Source organism: Mauremys reevesii, linkage group 3, assembly GCF_016161935.1.
Source record: "Mauremys reevesii isolate NIE-2019 linkage group 3, ASM1616193v1, whole genome shotgun sequence".
Lineage (NCBI taxonomy): Eukaryota > Metazoa > Chordata > Testudines > Geoemydidae > Mauremys > Mauremys reevesii.
The window spans coordinates 12,649,182-12,668,158 of record NC_052625.1 but is presented as its reverse complement, the minus strand read 5'-3'; the positions used below and the strand labels follow the sequence as shown (position 1 = coordinate 12,668,158).

Here is an 18,977-nt window from a genome sequence, read left to right as displayed (position 1 = left end):
GAAGACAGCGTTGTCTAGTGGCAACAGCAAGCGTTGGCATTAGGACTCTTTCATGCTATTGGTTTCTTAATATTGTCAATATACAAAATGATCATTCATGTTTGGTTCTCAAAGTGCTTTATGAAAGTGTGTGAGTATATTCAGAAAACATATTCAGAAAACAACTAAGTAACTAACAAGCTATTTTGAGCATGTCCCAAAGGCAAATTTTTGCATATTCTATACTTCTTCCAAACCTGAACTGCCAGATGCCAGTCAATTGGAAGCTAGTGGGAATTTCCCAGCCTACTCGGGCCCCTGGCCCTCCATGCTGTGGGAGCAAAGGTGCTGTCTGGCTGCGGGGCAGCCCTCCCTGCCCTGCTCCCCAAGCTGGGTTGCCTCTGCACACTCCATGGTATGCCCTATCACAGTATTGCCTCTACCCTGAAGGAGCCCGGTGCCAGCTGTGATGCCCCATGGAGCTGGCCCCTGCGCACAGACCCCACCTGCCATGAGATGCTCCCCAAGACTCTTGCAGCTCTGCTGCTGGCAGCTGGGCTCTACTGGGCATCATGTGCTGGTGCCAGTCTCCTTGGAGGGAGAGGCAAGAGCCTGTCAGGGACACACCTCCGAGCTCCCCACCCTGCCTGGGGATCCGGCTATGCAGCACAGCTCGGAGCTGTATTCCCCACCCTGCCTGGGGACCGGGCTATGCAGAGGAGGCTTGACTCAGGGCAGGGAGGGCTTCAGGCCAGTAAGCCAGCACCCCAACTCCCACAGCAGAGAGCCAGAGGCCTGAGGGGGCTGGGCAGCACCCTCCAGCTTCTGATCCACTGAAAACCATCACCTCCTGTTAGGAGCCGATGGTTTTCAAACTGTGAGGCGTGCCCCCATAGTTTGAAAACCTCTGTGCTAAATGGAAGGCAGCAATCTGGGCGGGGTGTGTGACCCCATGTATCCCTCCCAGACACACATCGCCTCTATTGCGCACATATATGCTTACTCACCCCAGGTGCTAAAATGCCTATGTATGGCTCTGTCAGTCATAAGCAACCAAAAAACTGAGACAACCTATAAGTGTCACTACTGCTCCACCTTTTACACTAAACTATGTGAACACAAAAGTGGATTAAGTAGTAATGCATTTAAGACAACTAAAAGATTACATAAATGTAATGCTACATAGTGTTCACTTACACTGGTAGTGCACAGATCTAATTGTATCAATGCCACTTCCAGCAAAAGATATACTGCAAAGTATGTCAATATGACATTTTTGCATAATTTAAGCCACCAACACATTTAATTCATCTGTACATTTGTCTCAAACAACTGACGTTTGTTATTGTCATAGAATCATAGGGTTGGAAGGGACCTCAGGAGATCGTCTAGTCCAGGGGTCGGCAAGAAGTGGTGTGCCGAGTCTTCATTTATTCACTCTAATTTAAGGTTTTGCGTGCCGGTAATACATTTTAATGTTTTTTAGAAGGTCTCTCTCTATAAGTCTATATATTATATAACTAAACTAGTGTTGTATTGTAAAATAAACAAGGTTTTCAAAATGTTTAAGAAGCTTCATTTAAAATGAAATTAAAATGTTGATCTTACGCTGCCGGCCCGCTGCTGGTCTGGGGTTCTGTTCACCTAGGCCGGCAGCGGGCTGAGCGAGGCCTGCGGCCGGGACCCCGGCTGGCAAGGGTCCAGCAGCCAGAACCCCAGACCAGCAGCGGGCTTTACGGGGCCGGCGGCCAGGACCCAGAGCGCTGGGGGCAGAGGGCTGGAGTCAGGGCTGGGTATGTACGTGTCAGGACAGAGGGGGGGCTGGGTATGTGTGGGGGTGCCAGAGTCAGGGCTAGGATTGGGGTGAGGGGATGAAGGAGTCAAGCAGAGGGCTGGGTGTGTATGAGGGAGGTACAGGGCTCAGGGCAGGGGCCTGGGGTGTGTGCGGGGCTCAGGGCAGAGGGCTGTGTGGGGGGGGATCGAGGATCAGTGCTCAAGGGAGAGGGCCAGGTGACTGCCCCCCTAAGAACTCCCAACCCCCCTGCTCCTTGTCCCCTGACTACCCCCCTCCTGGGACCCCTGCCCCCAACTGCCTCCCAGGACCGCACCTCCTAGGTAAGCCTCCCTGTTCCTTGTCCCCGGACTGGACCCTACCCCCTATCTGTCCCCTGACTGCCCCAACCCTTATCCACAACCCGTCCCCAGCCAGACCCCCGGGACTCCCATGCCTATCTAACCACTCCCCGCCCCCTGACAGGACCCCCAGAACTCCCGACCCATCCAACGCCCCCGCTCCCTGCCTGCCCCAACCCCTCTCCACACCCCTGCCTCCTGACAGGACCCCCAGAACTCCTGATTCATCCAATCCCCCCCAGCTCCTTGTCCCCGGACCACCACCTCCACAGACCCCCCATTCTAACTGCCCTCCAGGACCCTTCTTGCTCCCAGTCCCCTGACTGCCCTGACTCCTATCCACCCTCTGCCCCCTCACAAACCCCAGGACTCCCATGCCCCATCCAACCCCCCCTGCTCTCTGACTGCCCCCTCCAGAGACCCCCACCCCTAGCCACCACCCCCAGGATCCCTACCCCCCACATCCAACCCATCCTGCTCCCTGTCCCCTGACTGCCGCCACCCCTTATCCAACCCCCCCAGCCCTGGGCCCCTTACCATGAGGCTCCACACAGAGCTAGATACGCGGCTCCGCGGCAGCACAGAGCCCCGGCCCTCATAGCACTGTGCGCGCGTGACGACAGAGCTCCGGTTGAGCAGGGAGCGTGTCTGCCTCCCCGCAGAGCCAAACGCTGCCCCGCAGGAGCGCGCAGCCCCAACCCCCAGAGCGCTGCGCACGGCAGGGGAGGGGAGAAGGCGGGGGAGGGGCCGGCAGTTTGCTGCACTTGGCCCGGCGCTCCAGCCCGGGAGCGCGGACCCCGTGGCTTGCCGTGCCCGGAGAGTGGGGCCATTTGCCCACCCCGTGCGCACGGCTATGCTTCTGCTCCCTGCCCCCGCAGGGGAAGCAGAGGGCAGAGGAGAGCGGGCCGGGCTGGGCAGGATTTTTAATGGCATGCTGGAGTCCCGGCAGGCTCCAGCGTGCCATTAAAAACTGGCACGCGTGCCATAGGTTGCCGACCCCTGGTCTAGTCCAACCCCCTGCTCAAAGCAGGACCAATCCCCAGACAGATTTTTACCCCAGTTCCCTAAATGGCCCCCTCAAGGATTGAACTCCCAACCCTGGGTTTTTTCAATTGCAGTTTTGTACCTATGGTTATTGTCACATTGTCATCAGGACACTGTTCAAGGTCTTACTCAAACCCAAGAAAATCCATACAGAGCTATCAACAGATTGAGTATCAGACTAATGATAATCTCAAATATTTAACTATTGTCCTATTATAAAGACGAATGTTGTGCTTTCTTTTGCAAAGCAAGTTATAACCAGTATCCCCTGGAGTTGGTTGCTGATAACTGTCATATAAACAAGGATATTAATTTAGGTGATTGATCTGTAGCAAGTGACAGAGACCAGTAAATAAAATTCAAGGTCACACCCATAGTACCAGCAGGTTTTTAAAAAAATTGTTGACTGTTATTCTTTGGCTTCACTGCAAACTTCTGAATAACATTGTGCATCCTGGCTCAAGATATCGTACACTAGCAGGAAACTAGCTAAAGATAATTAATTTGATGCACACAGGAATCTTAAAAAAACAAAATACTTGACTGGAAATTAATACAATAGGTCCATAGAACTTAATGTCTAGCCCCTTCCCTGTTAAAAAAACTGAATGAAGAGAACCAGCAATGAAAACACAGCAATTCACTTCTGATGTTACTAGCTTCTGAACTGAAGGAAAAAGAAGTCCTGCGTGGTTCTATACTGCTATTAGCAGTAAGAAATATACCTCATTTTGAATTTCCTAGTGAGCCAAATAAAGAATGACTTGAAGTGACATGTGGCAAGTTTGTGTAAGTGGCAGGAGCTTAGTCAGTCTTTTAATGCTAAGCTTATCAACCCCTGAAAGGCTGTTTTAAGTGTCTCACTATTCCCTACAGTTCAGCTATCCTACATGCTGCAGGAGCCTATCACTGGATCACAATTTATAAATTATGGAACTGACATTAATAGTGTCCTAGAAGGAAAATGAAATTACATTTTATCATTTGTCTAGCACACAGAGCTATTCACAAGAAAATAATCATCCCACTATGGCTTTTAATTTTTTTTTTCCTGGCTATGCTTCACAAAACATAACGAACTGGTGCTTGAAATAGGTAACAGCAGGACATATTAATGAATCTTTTCTATTTTTATTTGAGTGCCAGGTACTTTAGCAGTGAACTACCCTGATACCACTTGGCTGAACTCCTTCGTCTCAATAAACAGGCTTTTTTTGGTAAGTTAAGAGGAAAACTCAACTACAACGCTTTCGTCTTATGAGCGAATCTCTTTTTCTGGACTTGAGAGTTATGTAAGAAAAAAGCATTTAAAAGGAAATAGTTATTCATATTTAAACCTTAAAGAACTTTATTTTATCTGCAGGATAGTAATGCCTTAGTTCAGTTTTCAACAAATTCACCTGTTCAACATGGCTTTTGTGCTTTTACAAAAGATAATGTTACAGCTGTTTCACTTATTGCTTTTTCACAGAAGGATATTTAACAGCAATGAAAAAACTTGGAAAACAGTAAGTCTCATTCAGGCCTCAAAGCACTCAACAAAAAGATGACAAAGACAATAAGTCTATTCATTTCCTCCTGTTAAATAGTACCCATTATAAGTGTTGTTGCTCCTTTGCCCAGCATTAGACTTTGGGGCTTTTTAGTTAGTTGGTTTCCTAATGAAGAAGAATTGATGACAGTCTCAAGGTATTTTCTACTTCTATAACCAGTTTACAAGATGTACATAATTCCTGCTTACCTTGAGAAAAGGTGTCAAAAACTTCACACATGTAAGTCACTTGCAGAAACTTCAGCTAAGACTCCACAGAATCAAGCCCTACTGCCACAAACAGCTTCCTTCCATCTCATCTTTGTTTCTGCTTTTAGCGCACTAATGGTCACCGTCTGCACACAGTGCTTCCTTCAACCGGAGAACCACTTAGCCAGAATCCCTAGCAGTTGACAAACCTAGTGCTAGACTCCTTATGCCAGTGAGAAAGGTATGTTGTCTTCAAGATATGGAATCTGGCATACTGAAATAAAATAGTCTCTGGAGCTCAGTAAGAACAGGCCAACAGGTTCTCAGACGTCATGTTATTATACAAAACAACAATGTGTGTATATTATGTTAATTAAATCAAATCAGTGAAAGATTTACCATCCACTTCAAGTGTAATGAAGTTATTTGTTGCTCTATTACTGAAACATCTCTACTTCCATCCTCAAGAGATGAACCTTGAGCAGCTATTACTGAAACATCCCTACTTCCATCCTCAAGAGATGAACCTTGAGCAGCAGCAGTTGCTGTTTAAAGCTAATCTTCCTTTATCTTCATAGCTAGTTACCAAATCTGTAAACACTAGGGGCTGTCAAGCAATTAAAAAAAATTAATCATGATTAATTGCACTGTTAAACAATAGAATTTATTAAATATTTTTGGATGTTTTTCTGCAGAATGCCTGTTCTCACTTTCAGGTGACTTTGTAATTAAGAAGCAAGCAGCAGTATCTCCCATAAATGTAAACAAAACTTGCACAAGTAGGACTGAGTGGACTTGTAGCCTCTAAAGTTTTACATTGTTTTGTTTTTGAGTGGAGTTATGTAACAAAAACCTACATTTGTAAGTTGCACTTTCACAATAAAGAGATTGCACTACAATACTTGTATGAGGTGAATTGAATACTATTTATTTTATCATTTTTATTTGCAAATATTTGTAATAAAAATAATATAAAGTGAGCACTGTACACTTTGTTTTTTGTTCTGTAATTGAAATAAATATATTTGAAAAAGTAGAAAAACATCTTTGCCAATACTGAAGGAGGACCTCATTTCAGGGTTGTGATCTGTTCATTGTGTATACTCAAGAAGCCTTGCATTCTTTAAAAGATTCAAGATTCACTCTGCTCCTTAGGAGTCAACACACCAGCTCCTGGGAGAAAGCAAGCCAGATCTTCACCAGACAGAAGCCCTCTACTTATTACTATAATTGCTGTAAGATTGTAACAACTTAGCAACCTAAACTGGTTTGTGAACGTTTTTTAGTTTTTCATTCTTTTTTTATTGTGTAATATAATTCTTGGTAATTCCTTACTGAACACTGAATGAGGCCCTCACAGTTGTTAATTTGTCTAATTATTTTCATTACTACCTTTGGAAAAGGAGAAAGGTGTTTACTAGAGCTGTCGATTAATCACAATTAACTCACACAATTAACTCAAAAATTAATCGTGATTAATTACACTTAAATTTCAATTGGTATTCTATTGTTTATTAAATCTTTTTGGATGTTTTTCTACTTTTTCAAAGATATTGATTTCAATTACAAAACAGAAAAAGTGTACAGAGCTGACTTTATATAATTTTCAATCAGAGCCAGTGGTGCAAAACTGCAGCTGTTCAGCTGCCTAAGATCAACAGAAGACACTAAACTCAGGCAACTGCTTTCCCCATCAGCTGCCAGCAAATGAAGTACTGCCAGAACTGGAGCCACTGCTTTTAGGTAGCTGCAGGAGAGGCTCTTGACAAGTCCATTCCCTGCCTGGCAGCAATTAAGGAAATAGATGCTGCTTCAGCAGCTGCTGAGTAGTACCTGCTGGTTCCCCACACTTGAGAGAAGGCAGCTGCTCAAGAAGAGGAGTCCATCCTGTCCCAATGCAGAACTCTAGAGCCTAGTGAGGAACCCAGCACATTCCAGTAAGAGACCCCAGCGAAGAATCTCAGACTCCAGCAAACCCCAGTGAAGTTCTTCAAACCAGGACCTTAGCACACCCCAGTAAAAGACCACAGCCTTAATACTCATAAGGTAAATAAGAACCCGAAGTGTATACTGGGGGGGGGGGGAAACCCTCACGATTTTAAGCCCATCCCATGATGTGATTTGTGATTTTAAAATGTCTGTAACAACAGATATACTGCCCACTAAAAGACATTTTCAACTGAAACTTTAGCCAAATACCAGATGCACTGGAAAATTAAGAAAAATAAAGTAACTTTTTAATAGAGGAAGAAAAACTAAGAAAGGCTTTTAAAAACTTAAAGCTGGTGATTATATAGAAAGCAGGACAATATTGAAATTGTCTGCTAAAAAAAGGAGATGTTGACAACCATCAAAACATGACATTTTTAGTGCATTAGCAATAATCCTGACACACAACACCTTATCACTAACTGGAGAAATGCTGCCCCTCTCCCATCAGACAGAAGTTCTACCTTACATACAATTTCAAAATATAAACCCCTGAAGTGGGATTGGTACTGGGAAAGGAAAAGTGCCTGGGGATTACACACTGTAGAGCAGGGGCGGGCAAACTTTTTGGCCTGAGGGCCGGATCAGGTTTCCGAAATTGTATGGAGGGCCGGCTAGGGGAGGCTGTGCCTCCCCAAACAGCCGGGCATGGCCTGGCCCCTGCCCCCTATCTGACCCCTCCTGCTTCTCGCCCCCCATCCAACCCCCTCGTTCCCTGTCCCCTAACAGCCCCCGGATCCCCCGCCCCTGTCGGCCCCCTGCCGCCCCCTCCAACCCCTGCTCTCATTCCTGACTGCCCCACCCCCCCGGAACTCCTGCCCCATCCAACCCCCCCTTCTCCTTGATCGCCCCTGGAACGTCTGCCCCTGACTGCTCCCCGCTGCCCCATCCAACCCCCCTCTCCTTCCTGACTTCCTCCTGGGGACTCCTGCCCCCATTCAACCCCTGTTTCCTGCCCACTGACCACCCTGACCCCTAGCCACACCCCCGCACACCACCCTGAACTCCCGTGCCCTCTATTCAACCTCCCCGCTCCCTGCCCCCTTACCGTGCTGCCTGAAGCACCAGTGGCTGGCGGCACTACAGCCACGCCGCCCAGAGCACCAGGACAGGCAGCTACACTGCCCGGCTGGAGACAGCCATGTCACCATGCAGCACAGAGCACCGGGTCTGCAGTTGCGCTGCCCGGCAAGAGCTCGCAACCCCGTTACCCAGAGCATTGCGCCAGCGGCAGGGCGAGCTGAGGCTGCAGAGGAGGGTGAACAGCAGGGGAGGGCCTAGGGACTAGCCTCCCGGGGCAGGAGCTCAGGGGCCAGACAGGAGGGTCCCGTGAGCCGTAGATCATCTCCGTCTTTCCAACTCCGAGTCCCTCCCAAAAAAATTTTTTTTTCCTTCCTTCAGAAGTTTTGACAGTGATATTAAAAGGCGATATTTTACATGACTGAACATGCTCCATTTGAAGAGGAAATGATGCATTCTCTGGATTGTACACACACACAGTAGCGCGCCAGTAAGGAACATGGATTGAGAGGGATTGCAGACTTCCTGGAGGCCAGGAGCCCACCTAGAAAGCACATGCGGTTCAGAGCAAAAGTATGTGCATCTAACAGGTTTCCTAGGTGTCAAACTTAGAGGGTGGGAGCTGTAACAAAGCCTTGAATTAAGCAGTCAAAACTCATGTGTGTGGTCTATGGAAGGAAGCCGTATGCATTTGGCTCAGAGTCTGTGAGCCCCTGGAAAGGAGCTGATGCTCAGAATAGCTAGTTCTTGGGACTGGCAAGGATTCCTTACCTGAAACTCCTTGTGGGAGGGAGGAAATCGAAGTGCCTGGGTGCTGTTAGTTCCAACCACTGGCCAGGAAAGACAAGAGACTAGTATACATTTTAAGGATAAATCAAATAGGAAAATCTGACTCCACAACATGGTTTTCTCCTCCATATGAGAAACCACCCTGCAAAGCCCCAAATTTTGGCCAATGGCCAGCCAAACGGGCAACCAGATGAACTGAAGTGGGCCCCATATCTATAGAAGACAGGTGAACAACTGGGTATAAGATCCAAGGACTTATAAATCCTGTTTCCAGCATCTAGTTTGCAGAATTGAAGACTCTTTCAAGTAAGTTTTGATGTTTGTTTTTGGTGGGTGTGGATGGGGAGAGAAGAAAATATAATCTAAATTTATTCTCCCCAACCTGTTTCTGCACTTAATTTCTTGCATGGCAAGTAATTAGTGTGTACCTTTCTAAATGTTTGTTAAAACAGAGGTGCTGCTGATTGCGAGAACCAAACATGTTAAGAAACATAGGGGTTTCTTTCTCCTCACCCAGAAGGGGAGTCCATCAGGGTCAAGTTCTGCACACTTATCTTGTTAACTACACAGCACCGCTTAACAGAAATGAAAGAATTAAATGATAGTTTAACATCTTCCTGTTGTCAGTTTGCAAATTTTATTTTTTGCCCAACAAAGCAATAAGAGCATGCACGCTAGTAGGCTATTGTTACACTTGTCACATTTTGTGACTCAGCAGCCACTTTTTAATTTTTGTATTGTAAATTGTGAATACTTAATGGTGCCAATTTTAGATTTTACAACAGAAAGAAAGTTAGCATGGCTGATTTCATAAACTTATGTTGAACATGCAGCCTGGCCATTTTAAACTGCATCATCGCCTCATTCTCCTATAACCCTTTCTCTCACTCCCCTCTACACAACCTGCCTTGTTCATCCCCGTCCCCATGGCTGAGGCTCACTTCTGTTACACAGTCCCCAGCACCCAGCACCATCTATGTGCATAGTCACAAACATCTGAAACCTTTTTGCAATAGAATTTTCCAGACAATGTGGTTGGCAGCTGATTCTTTATGTCATATCCCTTCTGCTTGCACTCTCCCTCTACCATTCTTTCCATTTTACCCCTCCTCCCCATCCTATGGGATTCCTTTTTCCTTCTGTCACCCTCAATGAGAGATTAAATTCTTCTTCAAACCCCCTCAAGAGACACCAGGAGGGGGTTTGAACTGAAGCTGCTGTTTTCTCCATAAGAAGAGCTAAATGGTGGTGGAAATAAACCACAGGGTGTGATTACACTACAGCTGGGAGGTATGATTCTCACTGCAGGTAAACCCACTGGGTAGCTCAGCAACATAGCCATCCCATCCAAGCCTGCCTGACCCCTGGGATCCAATGTCAGGTGGCTAGCCCTAGTGGCTGCCCCTGCCGCAGCGTACGAACTGGAAATCACACCTCCCAGCTGTAGTGTAGACATGTCTCTTCTGCTGTGGGTGTGTATCTCCAACTGCTCAGTCCATGGTGGTCAAAGACATTAACTGCAACCAAAACTAATTTGCTTTACTCTAGCTATTCAGGACAAATAGGAGTACCGAGGACTATCTTGCCTGCAATGGGACTGTTGGGAAGTAGGATTTAAACCTCTGTTTTCACACTGATACACTCCAGTGGGAGTTTGTACACATGTGCAATGCCAGCAAAAAAGCTCAACTGCCCAGAACATAGCCATGCAGTTTAGTTCTTTATAAATGTTAACTTCGAGTTGTCAAAGCACAACACCCAAATTAGTTAACTTGTTTAAAAAACAAAAACAAAAAAAAACAAATCTCAGTCACTTGATTCTGGATCATGCAGTCTCCAAACTAGACATTTTTACAGCGGATGGCTTGTCTAAACAAAAAATCTTATATAAGCAGCGTAAAATGAAGAGTCTAGAAAACACCCTCTCTTCCCAGATAACATTTACTTGCAGGGTTAGGGAAATAACTGACTTTACACAAAGCAGCTGCACAAAAAGATAAAGCAAAAACCTGGATAGTTATGTGGAAACAACAAGCTTAGGGAGAGTGAAGTTTCTGAAATTATATAGCGAAGGTACTGTTTATGATTGTTTCTAGTGATCTCACTCTTAAAATATTATGTAGCTATACATAATGTGTTCTAATATTATTGTTAGTGATTTACATTACTGTAGCACCTAGAAGCCGTAGCCACGGACCAGGACCCCATGGTGCTAGGCCCTGTATAAACACAGAACAGAAGACTGTCCATGCCCCAAAGAGCTTACAGTCTATGCGTAAGACAAGAGACAACAGATGGAGACAGACAGGGGAGTATAAGGAAACAGTGAGAGAATACCGATTAGCATGGTTGCCAGTGGTCTCAGTACTCCAGCCGCCTAGCCATTATCAAGTTTTTTGTAAGCATCATGGCAAAGAAGAGTTTTAAGGAGAGATTTGAAGAGCAGTGAAGTGAGATTGTTGATATTTTATGGGGAGTTCTCCCCAGTGCAAGGGGCAGCACAGGAGAAAACACAATGATGCTCGCTGGAAAATTAGCAAGTAGGTGATGAGTTTGGTATTATGGGACAATTGGAGGCACGAGCTGACCTTTCGAAAATGAATGAGAGAAGATAGGTAAGGTGGAAATATGCTCTGCACAGCCTGAAAGCGAAGACAAGCAGCTTACGTTTGAAGATAAGGAGCAAGCCAAAAGAGAGGGGCAATATGGGCAGAATAAGAAGAAACAGATGTTCATTAGATTTCGTTTCTCTAAACAAACAGAAAACGGCACATGTGACATTGGCTTACTTACATGATGGTCAGCTTGGAACCTGCAAGAACTTCTTCCTTCTCCCCCTCCTTCTCAAAACATCTGGTGATTAGAGTGCACTAGAAGAGGTGTTCTCAATGTGTAAGCATTTAACCCATCCCACTTCAGATTTTTGGGGGGTGTTTTTAATTTTTACTGTATCCTGCTGCACTGAATATCTCTCTTAAAAAAGGGAAAAACCTTATTGAAGAAAATGCTGCAAGAAAGTTTCTGGCAAGGCTAAATCAAAAAAGTGATCTACAATTCGTTTTCATTCAATTCACTCATTTCAGATCACTAAAATTGAAACCATGTTTCTTCCAAATGTATTTCTCCAGCTTTACTGTGATGTCCATTGGAGAACAGTAGTCACATAGATCTCAAAACAGACTAAACAACTACATGGAAAGTATTTCACCAACATCACAGAAGTTCTAACATTCTGCTCACACACGAGAGATATAGGAATATGATCTTCCCTGAGTCGAGATGAAAGAACTTGAACAATTAATTTCAAGACAAGTTTTTTACCAGCTACACAGCCCTCTCCTTAAATACATCAAGGCCAAGTCAAACTGTTTACAAAATAGGTTGGGAACTTACAAAGGCAAATCAGTTCTAGAAATAAGTTTACTTGCATCTGTCACATTCTATCAAGCTATTATAAATACCAATATTAGTCTTGTTAATATATTTGCACACAGACATTAAGTCAGATTTTATCAAGACCAACAGTATATATTTTGTATAGGAACAGCAAGTGTATATATTTCAAGATCTCCAACTCCTCCTTGACTTCTTCATGCAATTCTACTGCCTTTTATTTAGGCAAAAATTTAAAAACCTGTCTCACGCCTTCCTGGTGCTGGATCGATCACTATGCTTATAAAACAACCATCATTTAACTCAAATCACATTCTGAAGCTACAAATGCAATGGGTTTTGTTGCAAGCTTCCCATAACGTAAGAGTCACTAACAGCCCTGGATTTAAGAGAGAAGAAGATACATATATGTTTGCCTAATCATCATGACCAGATCTGTGCACAGAGGAGAATCCTCCATGAACAGAAAGCATGAAGAGGGTTTTTAACATCAGCCTTCTCCATGGTACTCCCTCCCCCATCTTCTTCTAGCCAGGGGTTCCCAAACTGCGGAATGCATATCCCAAGACATCTCTGGGGAGTATACAGGAGAAATTGTATAATGGTGAATTTTATTTATTGCATTTTTATTATAGGGTACTCAGACAAAGCTTTAAAACTGTGGGAATTTGTTTCATAAAATACAGTAGTTAATTTACTTCAAGATGTACAATGAGAACAGATATACAGAGATGCTGATGTACAGAGCCCTCACCTCTGCTCACCATACAGCATGGATTCAGTTGCCCAGCAACTGTCCAGTCTAACTGAGCTCAGAACTTATTCACTTTTTTTTTCCTGGCTGCATACATCACATAACTACATCTGTACATAACAGTGAAATATAGACAGATGACTAAAAATAGGTAGTGTTAACAACACAAAATATCAGTGATGAGAAGTGAAGTGATGAAATTTATCTTGCCACTACCAATGCGCTTTCTGAAATCGCTGGTCAGACAACGACTGACTCAACAGGCGGACCTCATCCTGTGAAGCGAAACATTGATATAGATTCTGTTTTGTCCCTGGTATCAAAGAGACATAAATATGATGAAAAGTACATTGAAATGGGATTTACTCGGACTGGAGACAGTGAATACCCTCAGCTACAGTGTGTGTTATGTGATGAAATCCTGTCAAATAATCTAAAACCATCTTTTTCTACAGACACTTGGAAGCAAAATATAAACACCACAAGGACAAACCACCAGAATCTTTTTGAGTGGATGCAGGTACAGCTCATGGCGAGCAAGAAAGTTTTGCACTCTGCTGCTGCTAACAATATTAAGACCCTAGAAGCCTAAGACTTAGTGAGTTACAGAGCTGTGAAGTCAGGAAAACCTCACACCATAGCATAGGAAGGAATACTACTTGCAGCTAAAGACATGGTAAGCACTATGCTTTGAAAGAACGCCCAAAAATAAATTCAGTTAGTAGCATTATCAAACAGTGTCATGTCGAATTTATGACATGGCCAATGATATCCTAACTCAATTAGTGAACTGTGTCACTAGCAGTCAGTACTTTGCTCTGCAGCTAGATGAATCCACAGACGTGGCAGGCTTACTTCATCTTCTGGTGTACGTGTGGTATATTTATGCAGGGTCAGTACAGGAGGACATTTTCATTTGCCTGTCGCTGGCTACCAGAACAACAGCTGAGGAGATTTTCCAGTTGCTGGACAGCTTCATAAGTCAATATGATATTTTGTCCCGATGTATTGGCATCTGCACCAATGGAGCAAAGCCCATGACTGATAAGCACAGTGGAGTCGTGACATGCATCAGTTCCAAATGGGAAGTGGGTGTATTGTAGTATACACAGGTAAGCACTTGCTGCCAAAAGCATGCCTACCAACTTGAAGGAGGTGCTGGACAATGCTGTGAAGATGGTAAACTATATAAAAGCTCAACCCTTGAATTCCAGAATCTTTTCAGCTCAATGTAATGACATAGAAAGAGAGCATGTCAATCTGTTGCTCCACACGGAAGTTCAATGGCTGTCACAGGACAAGGTCCTGGCATGTTTCTTTGAATTTCACCCAGAGGTCAAGGTGTTCTTTACAGATCACCCATTCCCACTCGCTCACTGTCTGCATGACGTGGCCTGGCTCTCATAACTGGGCTACTTGTCAGATATATTCTCGCACCTGAATGAGTTTACTCCAGGACTCCAAGGGCTGAATGCAACTAGCTTTAATGTGCAGGGCAAAACTAAGTCAATGATTTTTTTAAAAAGCTGAAATTCCAGATGGAAATTTCTGGAGGAAAACACTGACATTTTCCCAAATATGCATGAATTCCTAACAACGAATGAACTACAGTTGCAGAACAGTGTTAAAGGTGATATCAAGCAATATCTCACTGAACTGGCGAGGGAATTACAGGAATACTTTCCCTCAGTGGAGAATGTAAACAGATAGGTCTGCTACCTTTCCACAAAGTTTTCTGAAGTATCCATGCCACAAGACTTGTCAATAAAAGAACCAGAATATCTCCTGGACAGGGGCAGCTCCAGGCACCAGCACGCCAAGCACGTGCCTGGGGCGGCAAGCCACGGGGGGGGCGCTCTGCCGGTCACCGTGAGGGTGGCAGGCAGGTTGCCTTCGGCGGCATGCCTGCAGAGGGTCCGCTGGTCCCGCGGCTTTGGCGGACCTCCCACAGGCGTGCCGCCAAATCCCCGGGACCGGGGACCTCCCGCAGGCAAGCTGCCGAAGGCAGCCTGCCTGCCGTGCTTGGGGCGGCAAAATACCTAGTGCCACCCCTGCTCCTGGACATCTCAACAGATGGTGGACTCAAGTCTGAGTTCCAACAAAAGCCGTTGGCTGAATTTTAGAACCAAATGCAAACAGAGTTTCCCAATTATCAGGCAGGGCTGCAAAGTTTTGATGCAGTTTGCTACAACTTACCTATGCGAAAGTGGATTTTCATCACTCACAGGAATGAAATCAAAGTGTCATCAGCACTTTTGTGTGGAAAACAACTTACGATTCAAACTATCACCTATCACTCCAAACATTATGTGCCTGTGCTCAAACAAAACTTAATTCATCATGTTAATGGTGAGTAGTACTATTAATCCATCATTTAAGTTGGTCAAAAGGAAGCATATATTAAAACTAAAATGTAAAACATTATTAATTATTATAGTCCCATATATTACGTTTATGTGTATAATAATTTGTACCTTTTGTACAATACTTGGGCATTAAAAAGGTTAAAATGTAAAAACCTGTATTCTGGTAGGGGTATGCAAGTAGCTGGTAGATCTGGAAGAGAGTACGCAATAAGAAAAAGGTTTGGAAACCTCTGCTCTAGACCCTATGGAGAGCATTCTGCAGGTCTAGGATTAGGAGCACTAAGGAGAGTGTGGGGGCCAAAGATGGACACACCACTTCACACATCATTCCCCTCAGCTTTACAGTGGTGCTTTCTCAAGAAAAGAAAAACAGACTGAGGCTGTATTATCTTTCCCTCAGAGCAATCCTTGTCCCTTTCCACCACCACTAAGGCACCCACACCCATGGGGAAACTGTATGGTAGGAACTGGGGATAAGGGGCCTTGCAAGGTTCCTGAGCTGATGTGGAAATTCTCTCTACAGAGGGCCCTGCCCTCCTGTAGGTCATCCTAGAATAGGGTTGGCCTATAATGTTTTCTAACAAGGGGACACAACCTGTTTCCCCCACATATGCTCACAATGAAAAAATGAGGGAGGAGCTCTGTAAGAAAAGCTTAAGGTATTTCCTTGTGCAGAGCCTCCTTTCACAGGTGTAGATAACTCACCCTAGTTTTAAAAAATTCTAGTCATCTTTAAGTGGACCATTCCAGTCACAAGGATCAGCTCTGATTTAGGAATGGCACAGTTGCAACTTTCATCTTAATGTCATAGATCACACTGAAGGGTATGCTTGTGTTCATTTTGGATAAAATGTGGTTTGCAGGGTGCTTATGCATAGGGAAGCATGCTGTGGCTCACCAGCCTAGGAACATTCTAGAGAAGTCCGGGGGAGGGGAGTGTGCTCAGCATGTGGAATGGAGAACTATGAGCATGTGATAAACAAACCCATATATGGAAAGGTTAACTCTGATTGGTTAGAGGTTCATGTTATGTAACTTGTTATGTAAGTGCCATGTGCTATAAAATAGCAAGGGAGGGGGCTCCTTGCTGGAGGGACTCTGCCTGATTTTTTGTACCAGGGGCTCTCCTTGTGCACATATTGAATAAAGCCTTGTTGAATTGAATCGCATTGCATTGACTCGCATCGAATCGAAGTCCCTTGATTCTACCCAGCATCAGACTCACTGGGAACCACAAAATCCCAACAACATCTACTTACTTCAGACTGTTTTTTCTGGTTAGCTACAGGTAAATTTGTGATTGGATGGCATAAGCTCATTTGTATTAAGTGCTAAGATGATATTTTCATTAAATATGTGCTCCAAGGACAAATGCTACACTATCTCCAATCCATGCTGTGATCATTTAAAGAATCTATACCTGCAATGTATTTTTATTCCCTTTACATCTTTGGCACCCACATTTTTTAATCAAATTAAAATTTAAATTACCAGACCATTTTTCTCTTGTGACCCCGTGATTCATTTTGAAATAAGCAGAATTCTGCCACCCACTATTTCATGATAGTTTAGAACACTAAGGTTTATCTTAACGCTTTAAAAAAAAATAGGCTCATAAATATGTGCCTATGCAATTCTCTAGACTTTACTAGGGGAGGAGAGTCTCCAACATACTAAACAGCCAAGTGTCACATACACCTTCCCTACCACATTCCCTTCTCAAAAGCTTGGGGAGAAGAAGGGAAATGGCAACATAAGAAATGAGCTTTCAGATAGGTAGGTCCTACGCAGTTTAGAACTCCACAGATTAATATACCATTAAGTGAACTCAAAAATGAATTTGCACCCCGGTAAGACAATGAGCACAGAATAACGCACTTCCTGGAGGAAACACTACTATGTAAGCAGGCAGGAGGAATCTTCACTGTCTTGAGTTTCCAGAATAATTTTAAGTCCCACATACAGCACATTACAGAAGTACAATCTCAAGGTGACATGATTCACCTATATCTAGGCCCACCTCCTTGAAAGAAAAAGTTAGGGTGTTATGTTTGCCTTACTGTGTCCTCTATAGTAAGCAAGCTGCTGTGCTCTACCAGCTTCAACTGTTGGGTGCCCGAGGTCAACTTGGTGATAATACAGGTGTAGATCACCATAGTTAGGCCCACACCACAGAGAGAGGCATAATATCTCGGCCAACCACCACCCACTTTTTTTTTTTAAATGAAAAAATTGTCTTTTGTTGTTTGAGTGGCTCTTCACAAAGCAACAAAGCAAACAGCTCTGTACGGGAGTAAAGCCAGCCATGCTAGATATGCTGCCAAAAGTAAAACAAAGTTTTCTTAATCTTTCAGTTACAGTTACTTGTAAACAGTAGTAGGTAAAACATCTGAGAGAAGAGAGTTTTAAAAGTGGATTGTGTTTATTTTCTATAAAACTGTTTCATCAACTCTGTTTTCACCAATCCAGAAGCATTACCTCGTTTCAATCTCAGCTAGCTAGCCATCAAACAAAACACTGTATTTGTTATGAACCATACAAGCAGCTCAGCTGCACCAGCCAGCATATGATATTGAAATCTATAGTTTAGAAACAGCATTGTTCTGCTGAGGACAGTACTTTTCCTCAGTATTTCTCTTAACTACCCCCCCGTACACATTGAACTAAACAGGTGACCGAATGGAAGAGTCCCCTTAGGGTAAAGAAATAACTGGCCAATGTTATCCTCTTGAATCGCTCAGCAAAGGGAATGGAGCCTGTCAAGTGTTACCCCTTTCCACCCCAGTTAGGGTACACAAGTGGTCCAACACCACACAAGCCAACTGAGTCCTAATAAGGATGAAACATGGACATCCTCATCATCAGGAGATCAGCCAATACAACCACTGAAGTCTCCATAACAGTGGTTCTCAACCCAAGGCCCACTTGCAGCACAGAGCTGCAGCCCATGTGACATCCTCAGGGCAGTAACGAGGGTGGGGCAAGAGGGACACCTGTCCTGGATGCAGAGCCAGTGAGTTGTGGGATGGAGTTAAAAATGGGGCAGTGCAGGATCCAGCCCAGCAGCACTGGCAGAAGGCCAAGGTGCTGAGCATCCCCCTCCCCAACTCCACAGTATTGCAGGCTCAGTGATACCACCTGGAGCAGGCTTCCTGGCATTAGGATCGCAGCAGCAGGCAGGCAGGGTGGGCTGCACAACTGAGCAAGCTGCAATTGAAGTAGGAGACCAGCAGGTACAGGCAGGAGGTGCAGGGCCTAGGGCCATGGGGAGAGGATGCAGCTGGAGCATGGGGGACAGACTCTAGGTGGGGTAGCGGGGGGTCTGGAGTGGACAGTCCCTAAGAGGTCTGTTCTCCCCTGGACAGCACACCCTATCTCTGCAGGGCAGGCACGTATACCAGCCTACTGTTGGGGGGGGGGGGGGGAGAACAGTCCCAAGGAGGTTGGATGATTGGGGGCATTCCCAGGCTGGAGGAGGAGGTACACTACACCGGGAAGGGCTCCCCATCTTTCACAGCCACACTCTCCAGGCGCTCAGCCCAGCTGTGCCACCAGCAGCAGCAACAATACAGCAGCAGCAGCAATACACCATGCCACTCTTACAGTAAAATAAAATTTAAACAGTTGATGTTTTGAGTTATTTTGCTAATGGAAAATGCTCTTCAGAGACATTTGCCAGTGTTCAAATGAAAGGTACTACATTGATTTGAATCGTATTGCTGACGTAATAAATACTAAATCTTTCTTTTTTCAGATGTTCGCGCATTGA

At 44.8% G+C, this 18,977-nt stretch overlaps 1 protein-coding gene across 6 annotated transcripts in view; it reads right to left on the bottom strand.

Moving 5' to 3' along the window:
• The window catches only part of MACROD2 (mono-ADP ribosylhydrolase 2), a 1,304,535-nt gene that overhangs the window by 1,253,732 nt on the left and 31,826 nt on the right, over nt 1–18,977 (bottom strand). Inside the window, exon 1 of one of the 6 annotated variants that reach the window (XM_039529901.1) lies at nt 4,898–5,046. The exons of the other annotated variants lie outside the window; for them this stretch is intronic. Within the exon in view, the coding sequence (XP_039385835.1) occupies nt 4,898–4,928 (31 nt within the window). The 5' untranslated portion in view covers nt 4,929–5,046. Of the gene's footprint in view, nt 1–4,897; nt 5,047–18,977 lie in introns of those variants that run through there. 6 annotated transcript variants of the gene reach the window in all.